The sequence below is a fragment of the Thunnus maccoyii genome, chromosome 14 (assembly GCF_910596095.1).
Source record: "Thunnus maccoyii chromosome 14, fThuMac1.1, whole genome shotgun sequence".
Lineage (NCBI taxonomy): Eukaryota > Metazoa > Chordata > Actinopteri > Scombriformes > Scombridae > Thunnus > Thunnus maccoyii.
Window position 1 is genome coordinate 16,511,938 of NC_056546.1, and position 24,424 is coordinate 16,536,361.

Consider the following 24,424-nt stretch of genomic DNA (forward strand, 5'->3'; position numbering starts at 1 on the left):
CCAAATTCCCTCTCTTATAATTATTGTAATATCAATGTAGTATTTCCATCATTAAGTTTTTATGCTGCAGTTGTGAGAATCATTTTGTCACACTCAGACATTATGTAATCGTATGGTTTTATTATGATATCTGTGTGTTGTTATTGTTATTGAAGTAGCCTTTGGTGGAAATATTGACCAGGTTATACCCCATGGCAGAAGCCTGTGGTTTCCAACCTTGGGGTCAGGACCCCCCCAAGGGGTCGCAAGATAAACCTGAGACGTTGCTAGAGGATTAACAAGACAGAAATAAAGATGATAAAACATTTCTGCAACACAACATTGGCTTAACTTAACTGCAACTGTTGTTTTTTCTTGTGATGTACTGGACTGTTTGAACTTTTCACACCAATGAAATGTGTGTTTTAAAAGGTTTTGCAAGCCTAAAAGGTTGAGAACTGCTGCAGCAATGTAGCCTATCCTCTGTGATTATGCTTATTCATCAGCCATACTTCTTGTGATGTGGTGCACTGTAGGTAGTGGGGGGTTCCTGCAGCCTTTTCCGACATGCATTTGATTGAATGCAAGAAAGCATCCTGGACAGGTTGTCAGCCTTTTGGTATAATATTCTTATGGGGAGTTTGATTAATAATCAATACCTGGTGTATTTGTGTAGATTTCTACATAAACTACAGTATCTGACACTTGTAGTGCTGTAACAATTAGTCAATTCATTCATAGATGATTGACATAATATGAATTATCAACAAGTTTGACAGTCGTTTAATTGCTTGAGTTATATTTTTCAGCGGGAAATGAAAAAAAGTGAGTTTGCTGGTTTTATCTGTCACACAATACAAGAGATTTGAAGACATCACATTGGGCTCTGCGAGCTTGCGATGGGCATTTTCCACTATTTTTAGACATTTTATAGACCGAACAATTAATTGATAAAGTAAAAACAATAATCGACAGATAAATAATAACGAAAACAATAATTAGTTGCAGCCTTACTTTATTGTACCCAGCCAAAGCTATGTGGATATTTTTACAGTAGTTTCCTTATATGGCTTCATTTTCTCTTCTTCCTGCTGGATGTTGGTGGTGTTTTTGCGCAGATATGACGTTATACTGAGGACCTGTGTTAAAGATAGTGACTCATCTACAGACAAGCTACAATATACGATGATTGTGGTATATCTCTTAAAACAGATACTACAAATCATTATTTCAGCAAAACCAAACTGCTGCAAATGAACACATATATCAAGAGGAAGTATTTCTAAGGAATTTGAATAAAACAAACAGTTGCCTTTGAATCCCAGTCAAACCAAGACCACATTACACAGCTATGAATCACAGTCCAGCTCCCAGAAAACCCCATGTTTAGTGCCAAAATGCTTTGCACAGCCAATAATAACCACCCTTGATCTATCAAAAATGGCATTAATTCACTGTGGACCGCGAACACTTCCCAAAGCAATCATATGCACCAAATTTAGTGCTTAGCTGAAAAGAATGACATTGCTACGCCCCTTTTTTATAGTATTTCTGTTCGATTATTTTTCTTTTGAAATGCCACATTTTCTCACTAGTGTATGGATGTGTATTCATTCCGGGAGAATGGGCGCCTATTACACGCTTTCAGAGGCTGTGACAGCAGCCCTCAGTGAGGAAGCCAAACACTTCACAGCTCAGACAATGTACCCAGGCAGACGCACACACACAGACACACACACAGACACACACACACACACAAGCATGCACTCGCAGAACTGAATACACACGAACCCACTGACACAATGTACATCGATGAGATGAAAGGTGAAAGGGCCAATTTATCAAACCACCAGCTAAGGCAGGCCTGAGGACGTATAGTGCCAGCATTGGTCTGGTGAAAGAGGGAAGGATGTGCCCGTGTGTGCGTGTGTGTGTGTGTGTGTAACTTTGTGTGACTATTCATTCCCTCTTTGCCTAGACAGTTAAGTCATTCCTCCTAACATAACATGCACTGTTGCCTTCGGCCAATTTACCCAGTAAAATGCAACACCTTTTAACGCTGATTCCATCTGACGTGGCTGCATGACAAAGGGGTTTGTAGTTTTTTCTGATTGTCAGGCGCTTTGGTGTGAAGAAGAGAGAGTGTGTGTGTGTGTGTGTCTGTGTGTGTGTATGTGCGTCTGTTTGTTAAAAAGAGATGAGGAGAGAGAGGGAGAGACGGTGCAGGGGTCTGTCCCATGTTATTTCTCATTAAACTGCAAGATCGATGTTCATTCCCAGAGCTTTACAGCACTTACAAGCCCAAACTAATCCACTATTAGAGAGCTGCAGGACAGAGCTACAGAGGAGGCACAGAGCAGGGCTATGAGAGAGGTTGTGTTCAGATGGAAAAAAGAACAGTACCGCAATGTGTCTAATGTCTGTACTGTAGGCTATGTATTCTGTCTGAACATTTCACAAGGTTTGCACAGTGAACCATTGTTGAAGGCATGACATTGGTCTTGAAACTGTTCATCTTTCCAAAGAAAAAGTTAGAGACAGACACAAAGAGAGAGATTTCTTATTCAATTTAGTGACAGATGTATTGCTTGAATTTGAGCTCAGTCAGTGTTAAAATATTGGATAGTAACATGATGGAAATGCTCCCCAGTGGCTGTTTACACTCTTTTGACATCTCATTCACTCCTTTATTCCTTGAACCATTGATTTTTGGTAAATGAATCATTGATGTGAATAAAATGTGATTAATGTGATATGGATTAAATGGACTGGGGTAGCTGCATACCTACCTAAAATGATTCTTTACATGGGCTTAATTAATAGTTTTACATTTTCTGATACGATGAAATCTTGAGGATACACTGAATAATTAAAGTACAAAATATACTGTAAAGCTTTTGAACACCATGAAATATAACATTTTTTAGCAAATACAGTGTAAAAATATTACCTTTCACACTGGCCTTAAAATCAATACTGCTGTGATCCTCGTCTGCTCCATTACAAATGAAACTGGATGCAAAACTAAATCCGTACAGAAACAGATCCTACAAGGGAAATCAGTGGAGATGAAATTGATACACCAGATTTTATTTCCACTCATCCGGTAACTCCCTAGCCGAGCGACTGTTTATATATAGATGTGAATACATGTGTTGTTAATGTGCGAGGGAACATTTCAAATGTTCGTCCCCTGATTTTGTGATGTCGGCTTCAGCGCGGTGCATCTGTTGGGTTTTGGCTGCTGGGATACTGGCCCGTTCTGCTTGATAATGTTCCAAAGTCCGTGAGCAGCCTGCCGGCACTGCCAGTTGGTGGCAAGCCTGAGCGGGGTGGGTTGCCCATTATAGTTGGGGAGAAAAAAAAAGGCCAGCTCCAAGAATCATGGTCCCAAAAGTATTTACAAAACTGATATGCCTTTGTTTGTCCACCACAGGTCAGAGACACCGAAATAGCCTGAGATGGACTGCTGGGACACAGAAAGGTATGAAGGTGTGTGTATATGTGTGTGTGGAGTTGGTGAGTTAGGTGAACATGGAGGATGCGGACAAATATGGGTCCATGTTCTCTGCAATAAAGTGTTTATTAGAAACAGGTGAAGGATAATCCAGAGAAGGAGATTAGATTTCAGGAGCATCAGCAACTCTTAACACACTTACAGCTCAGATCGCTTACAAACAGCCATATATAGAGGACAGCTGATACTGAGAGCATACAGAAGGGGCTAAATCAAAATTAATGTGAGCTTGTCGCCAACCCTTAACACCGGACCAGGAAGAAACAGCGAGGACAGAGGAGTAATTGATATCTACAGTCAACTCCAACACAAATCTACCATTGTGATTTATGCCTTCTTCCCTTATTATCCCCAGCAACTCAAATATAAAACTCTGCTCTTACCGTTTTCTTTGTGCAAAGATGGCAATAAATGTGTAATCCTTACATAAGCAACATTATAGACATTTCCCTCCAGAAATATTCAACAAGAGCGGCTCTCCTAAACTTTCAAATTAAACTTTATTACATTTTTTCAAAAACGTCAAGACATTTTGCAAAACCTGCCAGTAAGGTTGTTCAATTCTCAAATCATTAGCTTTAAACCTTTCCTTTTTCTCATGATGACCAACTAAGAAATCAGTAAAGAAACTGTGCGTGATTTCAAACTGCTGCACCGTGAACATGATTGATAGTGAGGCAGCAGACAGATCTATATCAGTCACACTGTACAAACACGATACTTGTCATCAGATGTCTGGAGATGTATTTTACAGTAACAACACCTGCAGAATTACAGTATACATGAGATGTCATGTGGTTGTTGGGTGAGAGATGTCTGTCATATTCATTGTAAAGCCAACCTTATTTATATTCCATATTCATCATTTCATGTCATCTCATGGCAATATTTAGATCACAGAAATATGAAGTATATTTTGTTTAGTTGTTATAAATCATTTTTCTTGTCTTTCACAAAGTAATATACACAAGCCTGCAGTTACAATCCTCATGAGAACATATAATCTATATGACTTTTGTTGACCTCCAGGCATTTTTAATGTGTCTTGCTGCCCTGCAAATGCTGTCCTCTCTGTAACTGTCTGCTTTGCAGTTGGTAGCCATGGCCATCTAGAGGAGAAATGAACACAGTGCAGTTTCCATCAGTATGCCACATACAAATGGTTCCCGATCTTTATTAGCCTGTGACCCCCTAGAACAAAGCTACATATACCTGCGAGCCCTCGTCACAGGCTGTGTGTGTTGTGATATATGACGTGTGACTCTCACTCCCTCTCAGATTGTTTTATTTGAATAATTTTGAAAAGTTCAGAATAGGTGAAATTATCCAGCAATCCACAAAAAAATAAAGATTAGAAACCTAAAAAGAAACATGGGTTTGTCTTGTAAATTTCAAATTTCAAATTTCAAATCATCTCATGATCCTTTCAATAACTACAATTTTGGATACTTTCCATTTTATGCTACTTTATTCTTGTACTTGTACTCCCCCACGGTGAGAAATATTACACATTTTACTCCACTTCATTTAAATGACAGTTGTAACTTTTCAAATCAAGATTTTACATCTAAAACATATAAGATTATAACATACAATACATTGCTTAAAATGAAAAACATTGTGCTTGCCAACCTTTTTGGCTCATGACCCCTTACAAAAAAAGGAAGTAGTGTGTAGTTGAGACCCCTTATGTTTCAGATGTCTGAGTTATTTGCAGTTCCACCAAAGTGTGATTTCTCCTTCAAATTCCTCAGATAATTTTGATTTGAATAACTAAAATGTTAAAAAAAAAAAAATATATATATATTAATGAAAAGTACAAAAGTTTAACCTTTGTTTTTTCTTGCTTCCTGCTCTGTTATGCACATTATGACCCCTCAAATTTGTTTTGGCCTGTCCTCTAGCTTGTACTGTAAAGTAGTTTAAGGTAAGTAGCTTTACCTCAACCAGTCACAACAGTAATATTTTATTAACACATTAATGCCCCAGTATAACCAGTCTAATAATGTAATATATAATGGTATAACACTCATTTGTTCTGCAGATTGAGTAGTTTTACTTAAGATACTTCCTTCTTCATGTTCTTTGTGGACATTTTTATGCCTTTATGAGATAGTGATAGTTGAGAGCTGACAGTCAACAAGGGGAGAGAGAGAGACAGAGAGAGAGAGAGAGAGCAGGACTTCTACTTGCAATGGAGTATTTTTACATTCATATATTGGCACTTTTACTTTTTTAAGTAATGGATCTGAATAGTTTTTTCACTAATGCCTTATACTGTTAACTCCAGCTATCACTGTTTGGAAACAGTTTTGGATTAGGTCAGATACACAAGTTAATATATTGAGAAAATGGGGATGTTGAAGTATTAGTGCTATGTAAAGCGTGATCATATCTCCCCTATTTTAACTTCCCTTCACTGGCTGCCGTTTCAGAATTGATTTTTAAATTTTACTTTTGACCTCTAAGGCCCTGCACAGTATGGCACTGAGCTACCTGGCAGAGCTTTTAAATCATTACTCACCAGCATGTGCTCTCAGAATCTTAATTGTATGTCCCAAACAAGGGTAGAGGAGACTCTCTGGTCCATTGTAGGATGCATTAGAGGACCCAAGATGGCGCTAGAACTCTGCTATTTCAGTCTGTGCTTGTGGGTTCTTGCGATAAGAAGAAAGACTAATGAGAGAGTGTGAAGAAGAGAGACAGAGAGAGTGAAGTTGAAACCTCAGCAATGTTTTATGATGCACAATCAGCTGAGCGCTCCCATTTAAACCAACATTAATTAAATTTATGGCGAATAGAGTTTACACACTGGAATTGAGTTTTCGTTACTGAAATCACTTTGAGTTGATTTACTCCATCTTTTCCACTTGGTTGCCCATAATTAGATCCAAATGGCTCAGTCCTCATTACAGATGTCTCCCTGGAATTTAAACACTTGTGTTGATTTGCTGTGCATCTGCTAGTGCTTGTATATGTGTGTGTGCCCGGAGGAATTTAATTATGTTACAGCGCATGCACGCATTTGCATTCTGTACGCAATGTGGTACGTCTCCGGCTCCATGCTGCTTTCTGAGCGTGCTTTTGCAGTGTGTCACTAACGAACCCAGCCTTGTGTCGTACTTTGCACCCTGGATAGCAGTCTGTGTGACTCATGATTGATTTCCTCACTGGTTTTTACTGGGAGGTGGGGTCAGCCTAATCCCTTAAACCCCACTTTCTACCTCATCACATCACATCCCACAGCCCTCCACTCCTCCAATCACTCTGTAACTTTCCCTTCACTTCAGAGGATGTTATTGCATTTTCTTTGGTATGTTTAAGTAGAGACGCTCACATGCATGCTCGCACGCATGCTCGCACGCATGGAAAGGCATGCGTTTATATGGTACGGTACGCACATAGACGCGCATACAGTTGATTTTGACTTTGCACGTTAATCTCTCCATCATCATTTCGAAACACGTTGAACTGCAAGCTCCACCTAAGCTCTGTGAATTTCCATTCCCTGTGTATCCATGCCGCTCCGAACAATGACATGATCCTCAAATGGCTTTATTCTAAATCCCCAGAAATCCGTAACAACCACCGTCATGAAAGTAAAGCAGGGTAACCCTTTCCAACAGACCATTATTCTCTTTCTTCTAAACAAAAGGGACTCGGCTTTCCAGTTAAAAAGACTGAACTAATGGTCTTGTGGTCGGGACTGAACAAAAACATTTACAGGGGCCGTACGCTTCAGGGTCTCTGAGTAGTCACAAACATGTATGTGTGCATGTGTGCATGAGCGTGTGTATGTGTGTTAGTTTCTGAGTGTTTGTTGAGGTTTTGACCTGTGCTTAACATTTCCTCTCTGACAGTCCCTTGGTCCAGTAGATGATTAGATTACAGTAGTGGTTTGAGGGTCTACCTGAGGCCTACAAAGGGCTCAGAGGGACCGAGAGTGTGTTTGTGTGTACACAGTGTGTGTGTGTGTTAGAGGGGGAACTGTGTAATTTACATCAGAACAATACAGTGGAAAAAGTCAGTAAATTCATGTTACAAAGCCACCCACCACCCACTTATTTGCACTCACCACACTCACAAACAACAACAACAGCATACTGAATAATACAGCAGTGATATTTAGAATACAGTTCACACACACACAACAATGACTTTATACACTGTGAGGAGTTTTGTTGTGATTGGAGAAACCTAACGTAAAGGCTCACTTCTTGTGTCTGTCTTTGTTGCCACGCCAAATAGTTTGCAGTATTAAAATTGCACAGACAAGCTGAATCCACATGATGCCGCCTGAGTATACAGTGTAGATTTAATCAGTTGTTTAGAAAAAGAATTTAAAGAATTTTTTTGACAAAACTCATGTTGGACACAGTTTGACTTAAGGAACTGAACTGAAAATGTGAAAAGAGTTTAAAAGTTTAACTTGTATAATGGTATTATATAAATTAAATGTGCACACTGGTTATATATTCAGTGTACACAATTGATCCTGGAATAAAAGGGTTTTCTGCACATCATGCAGCAATGTGAAGCTCAGATTCCTCTTAGATCAACAACGGCAAACTCCAAAGGGAAAAAAAGACATAAATAAACTGATTGATGTGACTGTAAACTGTATTTGTCTGTTTTGACTCTGATTAAGATAAAGTAATGTCAGAACATCTGTCTGTTTGCACTATTTGCTGCAAATCAATCAGTGCTCCGCTATTGATCATTTCCAGGCAGCACAAAGACATTTTTTTTTGTTTTTGCAACATTTTTTAATTTTTTCTCATGTCACAGACCATTTATGTGGCTCAACAAAAGTTAAAAAAATCTTTTGATAAGCCAGTAAAAGCAATGAATATGCTTATTTTCCGCTGTGTTGATTACCGGGACAACTAATTTAGGATAAGAAGCAAAAATGTGTTTTTGATAAAAAAAAACTTTTTGAACTTGTCTTGACCCAAGAAACTGGAGGGAATTGGATATGTAGAAATGTGTTGGACACACAGGCCAATTTGTTAGATGAACTCTGGATTGATGGTGTTGAAGGCGCTGTTGTGTGAAAAACATAATGTGTTTCATGGAAGCAAATTTTTTAATTTATTTTAAATACACTCAATCTTTCTTCTTAGGTCAGTCCTCAAGAATTCATAAATGTGACAATATCACCTCTGAGGAGTACTCCACCCTATGGTGCACATTGCCACAAGATCTGCGGTACATACTTGTTACCTTGTTCCTGTAGGTCAGCCAAATGGCCAATTTGGCCTGACCAAACAGAACATTGAATATTTCACTGCAAGTGTTTAAACAGACAGTGTAGGAGAAATGGAAGTGGTGGCTTGCTAAAGCCATCAAATAAAATTACCTGTGAGGGTTACACTAACCTCACTGTGTGTGTACTTTGTGTGAATGTACAGTATGTGTATGTGAGTGTGAAGACTGTTATTCCGCTAATTCAATATCCATCATTTCCTACAGTTTTCCCCTCCAGTTCTGGTGTGTTTTGCTAAGACGTGAATGACAGCTGTGCCAAAGCGGTCCTCTCTGATGTCTGTTTGTGTGTTTGGCCCTCGCTCAATAGGTCCGGTGTCAAAGATTTATGTGTCTCATGTGGACACACAGTCAAGCATCGTAGGAAAAATGTCAGCTGATACAGAGATCAGCATGTAATTTGCGTGTGTGTGTGTGTGTGTGTGTGTGTTATGGTTCACTAATGTCTCTCAGATGAGTGTGGATCTAATGTGTCCAGGTGAAAGTTCTACCTTACCACTACAGTACTGTACATGCATCACAGCTGCTGATAACGAGCTGCCATGCTTAATTGCACCTGGAGATCCATCATGCTGACCGCATCATCACATGAACACTCTCTGACTGCTGTCGCTCATCCTGTTGCTTTACATCTTCTCACCGTTCACAGTTTCTTTTATACAACATCGCAGAAAGCCTTATTTGTCTGTTCACTTTAAAGTTTCCTCAAACTGTGGATCTACTGTGTAGCAACTTCAGTAAAAAAGTTGATTACATAAAGAAGGGATTTTCGGATTGTGGCTATTATGCTTTGTTTCCTTGAATTGTGTGTGTGCTCTTATGCACTCATGACCGGGTGCAAGTGCGCGAGCACATTGACGTGTACTTCTGCAGTTTGTACCTCTGTGTGGGCATACTGTATATATAAGAGCACGGCTTTGTGTGTGTTCTGCTCTGTTAATGAAAAATGTGTTTTATGCTGACGTGGCATTTGGAACAATTTGCATTTTGGAACAAGATAGAACAGAGAACAGAGACATGTGTCATCAGCCAGGGACAGGGTGGGGAGGAGATTAATGGGGTGCTGAGACTGACACAAGCCGTACTCATGTTGCTAATGATCATGTAGGCCTGGAGATAAAGAATAATCATAAACACTTAGAGCCAAGACTCTCCCAACACACAAACACATACACACAGGCCAGTACATACGCATGCATGCATGCGCGTACACACTCCTGTATGACCGCACACAGACACATGGACTTTACTCAGAGAAGACAACCTTGCCATCCTTCTGTCTTCACAACACTAACACATTCTAAATTAACAGGCTGATACAGGGAGGGCTGAAATATATTTTATATTACATTAATTTATAAACTACAGATGGACAATTAAATTGTTAACAATCTGACCAGTGCAGTTAGGATGCAGATTTAGACATTACTCTGTATTGTGTCCTGCGCCTCCAGGCTTTGGGCTCCGGTATCCAGAGCCCAGGTGCTTTAGCTGTTGTGCTGCAGCATGTGTTGACCATGACAGGCTGCACTCTGGCTTGCCTCAGGCTTAGAGGTCCGGGTGAGCTCCAGATGTGGTCTTTGGACCCTGGATGATTAAGTACATAATGGAGGACCAATTGGACTTGGCTATTACCTGCCCATGGCCCCCCAGTGGGCCAGGAGTGAGGGCCGGGCAGGGTCATACATCATGCATACATGTATGATTTTGATAGAGCTGCGTTTTAAAGCTGATGATGCAATGGATAGTTCTTCCATGCAAGTGAATTGGTCCGATGGGTATTCCAAACATGCTTTATGTGACTGTAAAGTGCACCGAGGTGTGTTTTATGGATTGTTTTTAAGCTACCTAGTGGTAACCAAGGAACTAATTAACTGCATTTTTAGCCTTTTCGTCCTTTTATAATTCATATATCATATAAGGAAAGAAAACTGCACAGGCAAATCACGTGTACTGCAAAAACACCTTGAAGGTGTCTTTCATCATCATTTCTGTGCTTTGATGAAACCGATGTTTTTAGATTACAATGTATGATATTCATGTAGGTTATAAGACGGCTGGCATAAGAACTGGGACTTTAGAAAATTGAGGAGATTAAGAGACCTAAAATGAAAAGTTTGAAAAGTAGGCCAAATTGAATCAGAAATTATTTCAGCTGAAACCTTAGTATTTGGCAGAATTCCTTTATACTGCAACATCACAAATGAACTAAATCCCTTAAAGACTACAGACATTTTTATTTTCATCTGCAGAGCTGAATTCCATTAATCACTGGTTTATATATGCAATAACAAAGCCACACACAGGGCACACAAAGTATGTCCATGCCTGTGTGTGCGGCACAGAAACGCACTGTACCATACTGTACTCACACACATACTTGTAAACTGAAGTGCACATGCATGCACACGCAGACCAGTGCCAACTAAAACAGGGATATATCAAGAAACCTTAGTAAGATTTACTGCTGAACTCTATGATATGCAACTGGGGGGTTGAGGGCCTGAGGAGGGGGGGGGGTCTCCACAGGTTATATTCTCCAAGTCTGAGATTGAAAAATGGAAGCTACAGTGGACTTTGGACAAGAAAGGACTAAACTTTCACTTAGTCCTACATTCCTCTGTTCATGTCTCTCATCAGTGTCTAATTGGCATTTAGCTGCTTCAGTGGTGCTCTCTCTCTGTGTGTGTGTGTGTGTGTGTGTGTGTGTGTGAGAGAGAGAGATCTTCCACCTCTGTCTCTCTGGTCACATTTTTTCAATGGGTGGACATTTTGGTCTTCACTTCTTCATTCGATTGTTTGGTTAGGACTTGTTCTTTGGAGTTATTGTACAGTTACTGTAGCTTAAGGAGGGTCCTCACTGGTATATATGTGTGTGAGCGCATACATGGATGTGCACACTGTTGTACTAATTCACTCTCATGATAATTTCACAACAACTGTGCTCAAAATCATGCAAAAATTTACACAACAGTGCTTAAGACTACGAGCGTGTTAAAGTTCATCTGTGTGCGCCTTTGTTTAGATTGTAAATTGTCATCACCTGATGATGACTCATAACCTGTTTTTGGGCAACCAGATGCCCTAAGCTTCCTTTTTATTTAAATGATGTAGCATTTAGAGGAAATTAAAGGGCAAATAATGAGCTAGACTAAACACACGTTACCCATGTGTTTGTGCATGTGTGTCAGTCTAAACAAAAATTGACAGACACAGTAGATGTGGTTTATTCCAGATCTACAAGTAGCCATTCCGTAAACGAACATGAGGAAGTATACAATTAGATTAATGAGCACATGTGGCTCGGCCACAGCGGCCGGTAGTGACGATCTGCAGACACTGACACCACCTAACCGAATATGTGTGGTAAACTCCATCAAAATGTGTGTTTATAGCTCATATGCATGCGTGTGTGTGCGTGTTCGTGTGTGGCGGGGCTAACTCAAATCGAGATGTCAGCGTGTGTTTGCACAGACCGTAATGATTCTGCCAGGCAACTCTCCCATGGGGGCAGTACAGTGGCAAAGAGTCACACACACCACGGCCCCCCCACCACATTCAGCACTCCTTTCCTCTAAGGACATTATTCCCCCTCTCTCTTATTTACTCAGTAGCACTGCCATGGCAACCAGCAGTGTTTTGGAGAGTGCTTGTTTAGGGAATGTGTGTCAAGGGACCGATGAGCGAACACATGGGACCCTCTCTGCTTCTGCAGGCACCTGAGAGAGAGAGAGAGAGAGAGAGAGAGAGGGAGAGAGAGGGAGAGGGGAGGAAGTCAAACGAGGGGGGCAGAGGGGGAAACCAAAGGGCAGCAAGTCCACAAGTAGAAGACTAGCACATTGCTGCAGCACCTGACCTTTTACACCTGAAATGTTGATGATAAGCAAAGCCTACACAGGTTATCAGCATGTTATGCCCCCATATCATGAATCTTGCACTTGTGTTGCGCTGGTATTGAAGTAGCTGCTGTATTCATTTTTTATTTAAATGTTGTGTGCTGTAATCTACAGCTGAGTTAAGGTATTGTGCGTGATACTCATGTCTTTCTGGTCTTCTGATGACAGAGAGGAGAAGAAACAGCTACAGTAAAAAGTGGGATTCCCCATCTGTATGAGCTGGTGAATCAGTGACCACCTGACCTTGTCCCCGCGGTCAGAGCAGTAGCTGACTGTTGAGAGCTGAGAGCCTTTTGGAGCCGCTGAGCTGCAGAGTCAGGACTAGCCAAGTTGAACTCAGGCCCTGCTTTTCTCCCTTCCTTCTGAATCTACCAGGTCTTCCCGAATCCTTAACTCAACTAATCCATGATCAAGATTTGGCAAACAAAATATGCAACTACTTATTGCTGTGTTTTCCCTAACAGGCATCTAAAATAATAAAATTCTGATGCAGAAATGACAGAAATTGTCACCAGTGCTGAAACTGTCACATGCATTTCAGTAAATACCTATAATAACTGAACAACATGCAAATTCCCATCTTTTAATCTTAAAAATAAATGTGCACCTTAGAAGTCACTCAGAAGAACTAAGACCAGAAGAGGGCAGTCATGTGCAATATAAATACATGTTGGTTGGCATCCTATGTGTCTCTTCAGATAAAGTTTTCATCGCTGTCTTATTTTATTATACAGTATGTATACTTGTGCAGTATGTTTGTTGTGTAAGTTTCATGTAGTGGGTTTTCCCCCCATTCAGCAAAGAATCTGAGGAACGTGTATGGCCCGATGAGTAAACCAGTCCAGAGGTGAGGGTGTAAATCCTTCTATCAGACACTAAGCAGATACACAGCGACCCTATCGCTCTCAAACAACCAGATTCAACCACTTTTGCTCATCCCTGTTGGATAGAGTCCACTGCGGTGGCATGTGACAGATGAGTGGCTACTTCACACAGAGATGGAGTTCTCATTAGATTAGCAGTAGTTCAGCAGATAGCCCAGCAGTTAGCACGCAAACAGAGCTGATGCTGACTATAACTCAACTTCAAAGCGAGCGGCTGCTCCGTGTGGTTGGAGTGATAAAACTGCCCTTCAATGTAAGAATGTTAATGATCAGGGCTGCGCTGCTTTTGATGGAAGAATATATATAGAACCAAGTGAGAGCGTGTGAAACAGCCTAAGTGGGTGTATGGGTGTCTATGGTATTTTACAATAAAGGCCCCATAAAACAGTGCTTGAACATAATGCTTAACATAGTAATACATGACTGAATCTGAAGATAAATGGCACTGTTAGGGCTAAATGAAGTATCAGTGGAGACAGATCAGTGTGGAGGTGACCGCAGGTTTGGAGTGTGTGACCACAAATGCTGATGAATAGAGGCCGTGTGAAAATGAGGCCTGCTAAGCTGTGTGTGGGGCTAATTCACAGAGCCACTCAGGGGAAATTATGAATCAGATTGTTTTCGACACCACAGCTAGAATTTGGGCTCAGAGAGAGGCGTAGAGAGAGAGCGAGAGAGGGGCATGGAAAGAATCACAGAGGATTTATGATGTCTGAGCCCTCCTGTGAGAGAGCCTTTCCTCTGACAGGCAAGGAAATACTTCTCCAATCTGTCTCCCTGCTGACACCAGTGTGTAACAGACACATACATGCGCCCCCCCCCCCCCCCTAACCCACCCCATGCCCCCTCACTTTCCCTGTGTTGTTCTTCATCTGCCCTGTCTTTAAATCTGCAGTAATGATGCAGCTCATTGAAAGTGGTGAGAGCAGGGGAAAGAGAGACTGGGAGGGGGAAAAAAAAGGAGAAGAAGAAGAAGAAGAAAAAAAAGAGGGATACATCCAGTCCCCAGAGCCCCAGGGATTCCCGAGCTGTGGAAAATGTGTGCTCGTCTTCTCTTCATCCTCCTCCAGAGAGCACAGTTTCCAGGAAGTGTAGGGGTTAAGAACACACAGTTTGGCGCTGACCTCTCACCTCTGATTAGCCTAGCGTAGCCGCTAAGTGGTTCTCTGTGACTCCACCACTCAGCCCGCCAGCCTTCTCGGGCCATTTTCACACAGTAGCAGCAGGCATGATGTATTTCATTTGTCACGTGGCCGCAGTTATTGTGGTGAATGGGTAACCAGCTCAGTGTAGCTTGGTTTCATTTAGGGTACAAATATGCATGTCCACTTTTACCAGCGATGTACACGCAGCTTGATGTAGCTGAGACATGCTAACTAACAACAGGCTTTGGTTCTGTTGCCGTACTTGAAAGCCTGCAGGTGGTAACCCCCGGCTTGTTTGTGGCTTTGCTTTGTGTGATTTTAAAGCTGTGCTGCTGTGAGCAAAACCACTGGCTTTATTCTTGTTTTTTCCTCTTCTCCCACAGCTGACCCATTTATGACCCGTTTTTTCTCGTCATGCCTGATATTAGAAAAGTTTAATCATTGCTGGGAGACATACAAAGAGGATTAACATTCCTGGGTCTCCTACACTCAGACGTTGCCCCTCTCCCTCCCGCTTCTCCTGTTTGGTCTCTCACCCCCTCTCTTTCTTCCTCACTTCTCTCCACTTTTTGCCCACTTTCTCATTCCTTTGCTTGTTACTTCAATCTATTGCTACTTTCATAATTTTACCATCAACGATAAGATATCTAACTGACTGCAGTTTTCACCATCTTATTGGTTCTGCTGTCTGTAAAAGTACCAGTTGACTGGTGTAATACTGCCACCAGAAAGCCGCAGATGTAATGACAGCATCAGATATTTAATGTTACTCTTATTCCTCTTCCCCTTCCTTTGTTTGTTTGCATCTGTGCAGGACATGATGTAATTGTTTATGTTTGCGCTGGACAGTTGAGCTGCAATTACAGCATTTTACCATGGAGGCTTCTTTTGCTCTCAGCCTGGAGGCTGAAGACTCTGTGTTCGGTGTGTGGGCTCCCTGGTGCCATGTACTCTGTAATACACAGGATGCGTCTGGTGTCTGTGTATACTGTATCAACAGAGCATCTGTATGCTGTCACCTACTGTACACAGTACTCTCTGTATGGACAGTAATAGCAGGGCTGTATTTTACTTAGTAATGAGTTTGAAGAGAGATTAATGTGGTTAGTGTGTGCAGCTGAGTGTCTCCAATCAGCTCCATGTCTTTTCTATCTATAACCGATCATGTGTGCAAGTCTCTGCCTGTCCCGCCGCACTACCTCACACACAGATCTAACTTTTTTCTGAAAACCACAGAATGCTGAAGTTTATGTTTATAACATCAGCTCCAACCAGGTCTTATCAGGTGTAATTGAGTAAGAGATTGGCCACCGTGGCTTTCAGTGGTTGGGTGTAGCACCCACTCCTTTTTTAACACACTGTCCAACTATTCAGCGGTGGAATGAGCGGATAAAGACATATCGAGATAGGGGAGTGTCGAATGTTTCACATGTTATTCACAGCCCAGCAGCACCAGGTGCACATTTGACCCTTGGATGTATAAAAGGATCAAATGTTAGTCAAATCTTATTTTACAGTATATCACTGTAATATGAGTTTAAAAGCAATATGTAAGATCAGTGAGGTGCGATTGTAACACTGATTTGGATACTGAGAGTCCACAGTTGACAAAAAAAACATCACTTTGTTAGTGTATTTAAGCATTCCACATGTATGTTTTTCATATGAGGCCATGTGTGGGCTAACATCAGATAGCTTTCTGCTGTAGCTGTAGAGCAGGGTAGTATTTCCCAGAGTTTGTTTGATGTATGATGCTATCTACTGGATGTATAGCACCACCTCAGTAGTGCTGTCTCCAGATTGATGAGTAGTCTGCCTGAGGCTATACAGTAGAGGCTCAGCTAGCCTTTGAAGTTCTTTGTTGATGAAGTCAGCCGTCATCAGTCACAGCCTTGTTTCAGCTTTCCTACATCATGCTTCAAGAGTTTAAGTATTTTCTGGCTTGTATATCTAGCTAATTTGGACAGCTCAAATATGTATTTTTATTGTACTGAATAGGCTGCGCTACTAAAACCAAGTGCTACACAGGTAGCCAAAACACAAACCAAAACAAATATTAAGTTTTATAGCTGTTTTGGAACGCTCCCGAGCCATCAGAACAGTTTGAACTCTGGCATCTTATACTGTGAGTGTTTGTAGCTCTGCAGGAAGGATATGACCGCGTTCTTCCATGAGTGATTACTTTACTGGGTTTTTAATTGCTGCTGGTAGTTAGTGGAAAGTGCCGCTTTAGGCGCCAATCCAAAATGTCTCATTTAATAAGTGTTAAATATAACTGACATGGCCATGGCATATGGTTCACATCATTTTTATGCTCATCAAAACATTTTAGTGTGCACCAGGGCCCAATGGAAATGGTCAATGTCATCCTGCACGCAGCCACTCCTGTCAACTCATGGGATGAATAGGATCACCCAGACTGGCCTTGGAATGAATCGGTATTTCCCCTGATCTGAGCTAACTGAGTGGATCTAAGCCATCTCCAAAAAAAAAAAAATGCACAACACGCACAAAGAGAGCTCACAAGATCGCAGTCTAATTTGGACTTTTAATTTAGGAGTCACCCTCATTGTCAGTGTTTTGGGCAAGGAAGTGTTAAATGGTGAAATAGCTGTGTCATTAGCGTTATCTCTTGTGGTCCAACCAGCCACAATCTGACCCCTCTCTCTGCCTCAGTGTTGCAGAAGCTTTCATCAGTCATAGAGCTGTTCCTCTCAGCCTATCATCAGCTGTCATTAGTGCTCTGAGAGGCCCCTGCTCTTACTCACACACACGCTTACACACACACACATACAGGTGACACAGCACAGGCTATTCTTCAAGGTTAGGCCATAATACTTTACCACATGAGAGCCTTTGATAATATTTCAACCTGAAATATCAGAGAAAGAAGTTCATCCTTTATCCATTCATTTATCAGGAAGTTCAATATATTCTGATGCTTTGTGACGCCTGCCTTGTGTTTGTGTTATGATTGTCCTTGTCTAGGAGAAACCTTTACCCAGAAACCTCAGCACACGCCCTAATTGATTGCTACTTGTCATTGACCATGACCGGTCATAACACACAAACACACAGACACACACACACACACACACACACACACATGCACAGACCCACCTTTCTGATACCGTATCTTCTCCAAAGGCATTGCTCGTTGACAGGCAGCCAATAAAGCCTTCATTTTCTGGAGCGACAGCAGGAATTATTGCAACCACTCTGTCTCTGTCTGACTGAACACACACATCTGTCTCTGAAGTAGTTTTACTTTGACAAAGAAGTGACCCAGTTTTTACCCTAAAGGCCCGCAACAAGCCTTTATCGTTTCTGCTTTTTTTCATGGTACATGAATATCCCTTCCACCCTGTTAGCAGATACGGCAAGTATACTGTTCCCTTTGAAATACTCTTATGTAAGTATTTTTAATCCTTGGAAAAAATGTACTTGGGAGCTCACTTTAAACATTTGGCTTGGCTAATAAAACATGAGCGGTTACATGTGCTGCCCACTGATTAAATACATGAGACATTTACATGCCACATTATAGAGGGGTTGCTTTGTAGGAGTAAAGTGCTGCTGTTTATCCGGCTGTAGGATTTTTTTCTTGCTATACTACATTTTATATTTCAGAAAGCAAAGCAGTTACTGACACAGACGATGAAGAGAAATATATTTAAGAATGTCTTTTGCTTTCTATCTGAAACTTGTTCAGTTAGCTCGGGCCTCTTCTGGGGAGCCAGCTCAGGCTGATCCGACTGACTCAGAGCCCCTGTTGTCGTTGTGAAAATGTGTTGATGTTTGCTTTGGTGTGGAGGAAACCTGTAAAAGTCTATTCTTAGCCTTTGAAAAATTAAATCAGGCAGCCGCCAAGCTACTGGCTGTGAACTGAGTGACTGTGTCATGTTAGTGCCTGGTAAACACAGATAAACACACACACATACACACATCAGTGACAAACCTATATATTTCAAGTGTAACCATGAGGTTAATTACAGGCGTGTACAAGTGCATATATGTAGGTATGTACATGTATGTGTGCTGACCCCTCTCTATATCTGTCTATCTGTAAATGAGCCAGTGCAGCACAGTTTGAGCGTTGTGTGATGAGTTTGGCATAGGAAGCTGTTGATTTGTTGACTTGTCCCTCAGCGTCAACAGAGCTGCCAGCAGTAGGTCTACAGCCAGTGAAATGGCAAAGAGAGAGAGGAGAGAAGAGAAGGTGAGGGGGCGTCGAGGCTGGACTGGAATCACAGAGCTGTCGCGGCTACAAACTGATCATAGTCTCCTGCAGACTGTGATATGAGGATACATACACACACTGGTACTCATTAAGACAACAAACGTGCTGTTGGCATGTCGTTTAACCTCCACTTGTGGTGCATCACAATCACAAAGAGCACAAGGTAACATCTTCAAATGGCTGGATTTGTGCAACCAACAGGTCAAAAGCAATTTATTTATTAATTTAGCATGATTTTAAAAAAAAAGCAAAAGCAGCAAATCCTTACATTTGAGATGCGGGAACCAGTGCCTGCCATTTTTCTCAAATTGCTTTGACGATTAATTGGTTATAAAAACTGTTGTTTGATCAGCCAGCCTGCCCTCACAAGAAAAATGCCAGTATAGGTCTAAAATTCAAAAACGACCCATAGTTTACACCATCTAGCAGCCTTATTAATTGTGACCCAGGGAGGTGACGCAGTTCAGATGATGTCAGTATAAGGTGACTTTAAGTTTTTTTTTTTTGCCTTATTATTGTAGGTGGAGGCGGGTTGAGGGGATGGCTAGATAGTTACTTGGCACTGTTCATTATCCATTTCCAACCGCAAGAGTCATGTTTCCAACCACGTGTCAGGACATCTTTAAAAAAAAACGTAAGTCATGGTGTTTACTGTTGCCATTGACCACGAAGGCTGCCCAACTTTGAGGAAGTATAAACCACATTTCAAGTGATTGTTTTAACCTCAACCATGATCTTTCCCTAACTCTAACCAAGTGGTTTTTGTGCCTAAACCTAACCAGACCTTAACCACAGTGTCGTCACACCATAAAACATTTTGTAACATTTATAATGGTTTTGAAAAGCAGCCTATTCGGGTCCTACAGCTCGTTCTGGAGCGCATCACTACGACTGCTAGATAGCGTAAACGTAACTATAGGTCGTCTTTTGCTGGCTGTCATTTAATTATGAGGATGTGTTGAATCAACAACCACTTCCTGCACTGCCAAGTTTCATGTGAATTCATTCAAAAGACTGATTTTCCTTATTCATTCTCCTCATTCAGATCAAATTATCCTTGTATTTTTTATGTGGGCATTATTCATATTTATTAAGCTGTGGAGATGTGCTCTTGGATTTCAGGATTGTATTGTTTAGTTTTTATGTTGAACGTCTTGTGTTTCTTTTTGTTTCTTTGTTTCTTGGATTTTTGTTTTTATGTTTATAGTCCATAAATATATCGTACCGTATCGTATCGTATCGTATATATCAGATATCATATCGTATCACATCATGTCATATGGATTTGTAAAATACAGTCCACACCCATTAGTGAAGTGGTGCTGGATAAAGCAAATACTACACAGCTTGCACCACAATACCTTTTAGTGTAGGTTTTCCATTCTTTCAGTATTTTCTGATCAAATAAAGAGCAGGACAAGGATTCTGATGAAGTTCTGACAGAGTCAAAATATGTTGTCTGATGACAGGTGAAACTCAAACTAAAATAATTCTATTCACAGGAAACTTGTCACACATAGAGGACAAAAACACATGAAAGAGCTTCTCAGGACAGGGAAACTCTAAGAATCAGGTCACAGCATCGGAATATTTGGGCGGTGAGTGTTAACATGGATCAAAACCTGACGCCATGTCTTCCAGGCAAAGGGCTGGTCCCCTGGGAAGCGCTAATGACACATCTAGCAAGGACAGCTCATCCAAGGCTTGGGGTGGTGAGTAAACAGAGATTTACTGGTCGGTGCCCAGTGGTCACAGTGATGACTGTAAGGTGGATGGGGCTAATTCATGTGTCAGGAGCGGGATGGGCTTCCAGGAAAAGGGACAATGCAGGGACAAGAAGGGATGAGGCGGCAGGGTGGTAGTGTGGGTTCTGCTCTCAGACCAGATCAGCACAGTCCACAATCCAGGAATCTCCCTTTTGTTTCTGCCAGCCATTGTGTATCAAAGCGATTGTGCTACTTGAAAAATGCTGCCATTCATCTGTACCTACAGATATGCGCTCCGTAACTGCTGAGCAAACCGCTCTTGTCTTGCATTGTGAGGTGCGTGTCTGCAAACGCGCGTATGTTTGTGTGCGCTGTCGGCCAGCTCTTTCGTTATAAGCTGGTGTTGACAGGCAGAGACAGAGGTTGTGTAGAGTGTGATGAAGGAGCCAGGGGAGCTCTTTCAGATACATGAAGGTCAAAACTACCAAGGGTTTCATCATCACTCACTCACATTGACTGCACTGACCAGAAGATGACTGCGCTCCTCCTGACAATGTATAGACAAAAACTCTGAAACAGGCATACGGTGGCAGCAAAACGCTGATCGTCTAATACGCTTAACTTCGCCATCCCTAGATTTATTACAGTTGGGGGGCCAAATTCAGAAGGAAAAAAATAAAGCACAGAAAACTGCTAAAATGTAGATGTAAGCAATTTTATGAAGTAGCATTCCAGGCAACACTTCAAAGTAAAGCCTTCCTCCTTGCCTTATCTTCCTCAGACTTCTAGTGGCTACAAGGTTTTTACTGTGAAGCAGCTGCTGGCATTCGGTGTACATGGAAGTGTGTGGGCTACTGTGTGTTGGAATGCTGACTCTTTGCATTTAATCTGTGTTTGTGCATTTTACATGACTTTTTTTGTCAAAGGATCAGTTTCAAACATTGCACAGGAGGACTTCTTTACTGTTGTAACAACGTGTTGTAAAGAGGGAGCAAACGCGACAGTGCATACATACATATTATGCAATTAGAGGGATTATATAGTGTTTTGCTTGGCTTAAAAAAATCCCTTGATAATGCTGATCCCATGATCCGTTGGTCTTATACATATAGCACCATTTAAACCCTTTACAATACCACCAAGATGTATGATGGTCCATCTAAGACTGTTTCTTTTTTGGAAAAATCAACAACTTTACAAGGATGACAAAGACGTTGATATATACAATTAATATGTGGCTTCTACACGCTGATACTTGTGCACATTCTGTTACTCTCTCTAAGACATCACTCGGATTCCATTTAGTGGAAAGTTTCCCTTTTTTCATGCAGGAAGTTGTTTTCTGTCCTCTGAGACTATTTTAAGTCTCTCAGTCATATTTACTGTCTCGCTACATGATGAATAAACCTGCTCCTGTTCTGCAAAACCCCTGCAGTCACAGCACATGTAATGCAGATGATGGGGCGTGTTTGTATCACGCATAATGTGCTTTGTTTGGCACAGTGTAATTAAAAAGCAATGTAATGTCCCACCATGCGGTTTGGAGAGCTGCACCCGCTCCCTCTCAGTGACTGTGATCTCACCGAGTCTGCCTAAACAAATACTTCATCTCTCAGAGGAGGAGGAGGAGGAGGAGGAGGAGGAGGAAGGGGAGGAGGAGGAGGAGACGCAGTGAGTGAGAGGGAGAGAAATCTTTACAGTGCAACATAATGAAATATCTATTAAAGAAGAGGAAAAAAGGAGACACGGTCATCAAGAAAAAAGACGCGTCTGTATACAGCACCTGGCCTCTGGGGATTCACCTTTTCATAGTAAATGAGCTGTTTAGCCACAATATCCTTGCTGCCCATTTAGTTATATCCTGACCCACCTGAAGACACACCATGTTACAGTACCGGGAAACACAGAAACATGTGTTAGTTACTATAAAGTGCTGCGTGGTGATTCAAGTGCCCCATGACTTACTCTTGGAGATTCCAAGATATTAAAGTACCTCCAACGACTCGAGACACTTTTCTTCAACTTTGATAGGCGGTCCAAACTAACTGTCACCATGCGCCGACTTCAATGCTTTCGCATGTCATTTAAGTTATTTAAGCGATCCAGAGAGCAATGACTTCATCAGTGTACAGTATGATTGATTGTAAGTGTTTTCAGCTGCACTTGCCTTTACTGTATCTACACATGAAACGCGTCGACATGCTGAGCGTCTGTTCCACTGTATTAGTTTCATCTGGTATGTTTGCCACATGTGAGTGGGTAGAAGTGGGAGCATCAGAAGAAAAAAAACAAAAACTTTTCATAACATTTCTCAATGAAATATCTGTAAATAAGTAGTTGTTTTTAGAAATGAAGGTAGCTTTGTGATGCCATATGCGTCATCACTGAAACATGCTTGAACAGAAGACCTCACAGACTTCCTCCAATCCATCTTTCTGTTTATTTGTGTGTTTGTTTCATTTTCTTTTCATTCTTCCTTATTTTGGCTATATTTATGTCCAAAAAACACACTTTTCCTCAAGCAATAGTGCTCCATCCCTTATAAACAGACAGTTGCGTGACTTCTGCATGTTTGAACACAAGCTCCGGGGTCTGACATAGTTTCAGTGTGGACTCATGGAGGCCGGCTGATGTGTGGCGAAAACATGTTTCTGTGTCCGCTCTGTGTCTCTCGAAGGTCTCCAAGAGGCTCTGCTCTCTGTCTGTCATCCCTTCAACTCTGATCTCTCAAACAGAGACGCACAGAGACGCAAACACGCATCAATAAACAGATTACGGTTAACGGTTTAGTTGAGACAAAAAGAGAGTGACACAGAGAAAAATAAATAAGGATTTGCAGAAAGGCAGTCATAGAGGAAATGAGGTTAGATGGACATAGAATCTGTCCGCCGAACTGACCGACATTGTGCTTGTCTTGGCCAGAGATCAGTATGCAGAACATGTGGGAAACACTCCATCTATGGCAGATAGAGAGCAGAGTTCATTCCCCCCATAGATGTTCAACAGGATCACAAGTTTCCAAAATCATGTAAGCTGAGCAGAGAACAAAAAAAAAAAAAAAAAAAGCAAATCATTTACATCTGGCTCTGTCCTGCCTCTGTGGTGGTACATACAGCACTGTCTTTCCTCTCTGTCCTGTGCTGTTTGTGTCTGTTTGCTCCTCTTTTTGCCTAAAAGGCTTAAGCCAGCAAGTAATGATGATTCATATTATCCATGAATTTGTTGATCCTTCTTTTTGACAATGATATTAGTCTTAAAATGTAAAAAAAAAATGTGAAAAATGGGCTGTACTGCAGATCTTTTCAAAAGATTGATTCTCATCAGTTTGACTTTCATGCAATAACCTAAAGCTTGACATTGCGCAATACATATGTTTGTGGCATTCTGTGTGTTTCTCCTATACCATATTTTTACCATATATCACTTGAGGGAACAGACACGAGTCTAGCGTGTTTGCCAGGAGCATAACTTAACATCTGTACATCTGATATCTATATTTTCTGCAAAGGTGCTCTCCCTTCTACTTAAACACCTGTTTTTCATTCCGTGCCTTGGATGTCTCTGCGGTCGGACAGTTGATGTCTTGACATCCCAGGGGTACTCACCCGACCCAGACCACACAACCCTCACATCCCACACTATAAAACAACACAACTCTTTTGATGAAACTTTTTCCATTGAAACATGCCTTCTCCTCTTGCCCAAGCGCTCTGCTATGCCAAACATGTGCTGCTCTTTTGAAATGTTGGATCATTAATGTCCATAAACACTTCAAACGCTGAGGAGCGATTG

General features: G+C 41.4%; 1 protein-coding gene across 1 annotated transcript in view; it reads left to right on the plus strand.

Annotated features, from left to right (window-relative positions):
- golga7bb (golgin A7 family, member Bb) overlaps positions 1 to 24,424 on the plus strand; it is a 223,120-nt gene that overhangs the window by 99,900 nt on the left and 98,796 nt on the right. Inside the window, exons 5-6 of the mRNA XM_042432737.1 lie at positions 3,416 to 3,463; positions 20,568 to 20,638. Coding sequence (XP_042288671.1) covers positions 3,416 to 3,463; positions 20,568 to 20,638 — 119 coding nt within the window. The remainder of the gene's footprint in view (positions 1 to 3,415; positions 3,464 to 20,567; positions 20,639 to 24,424) is intronic.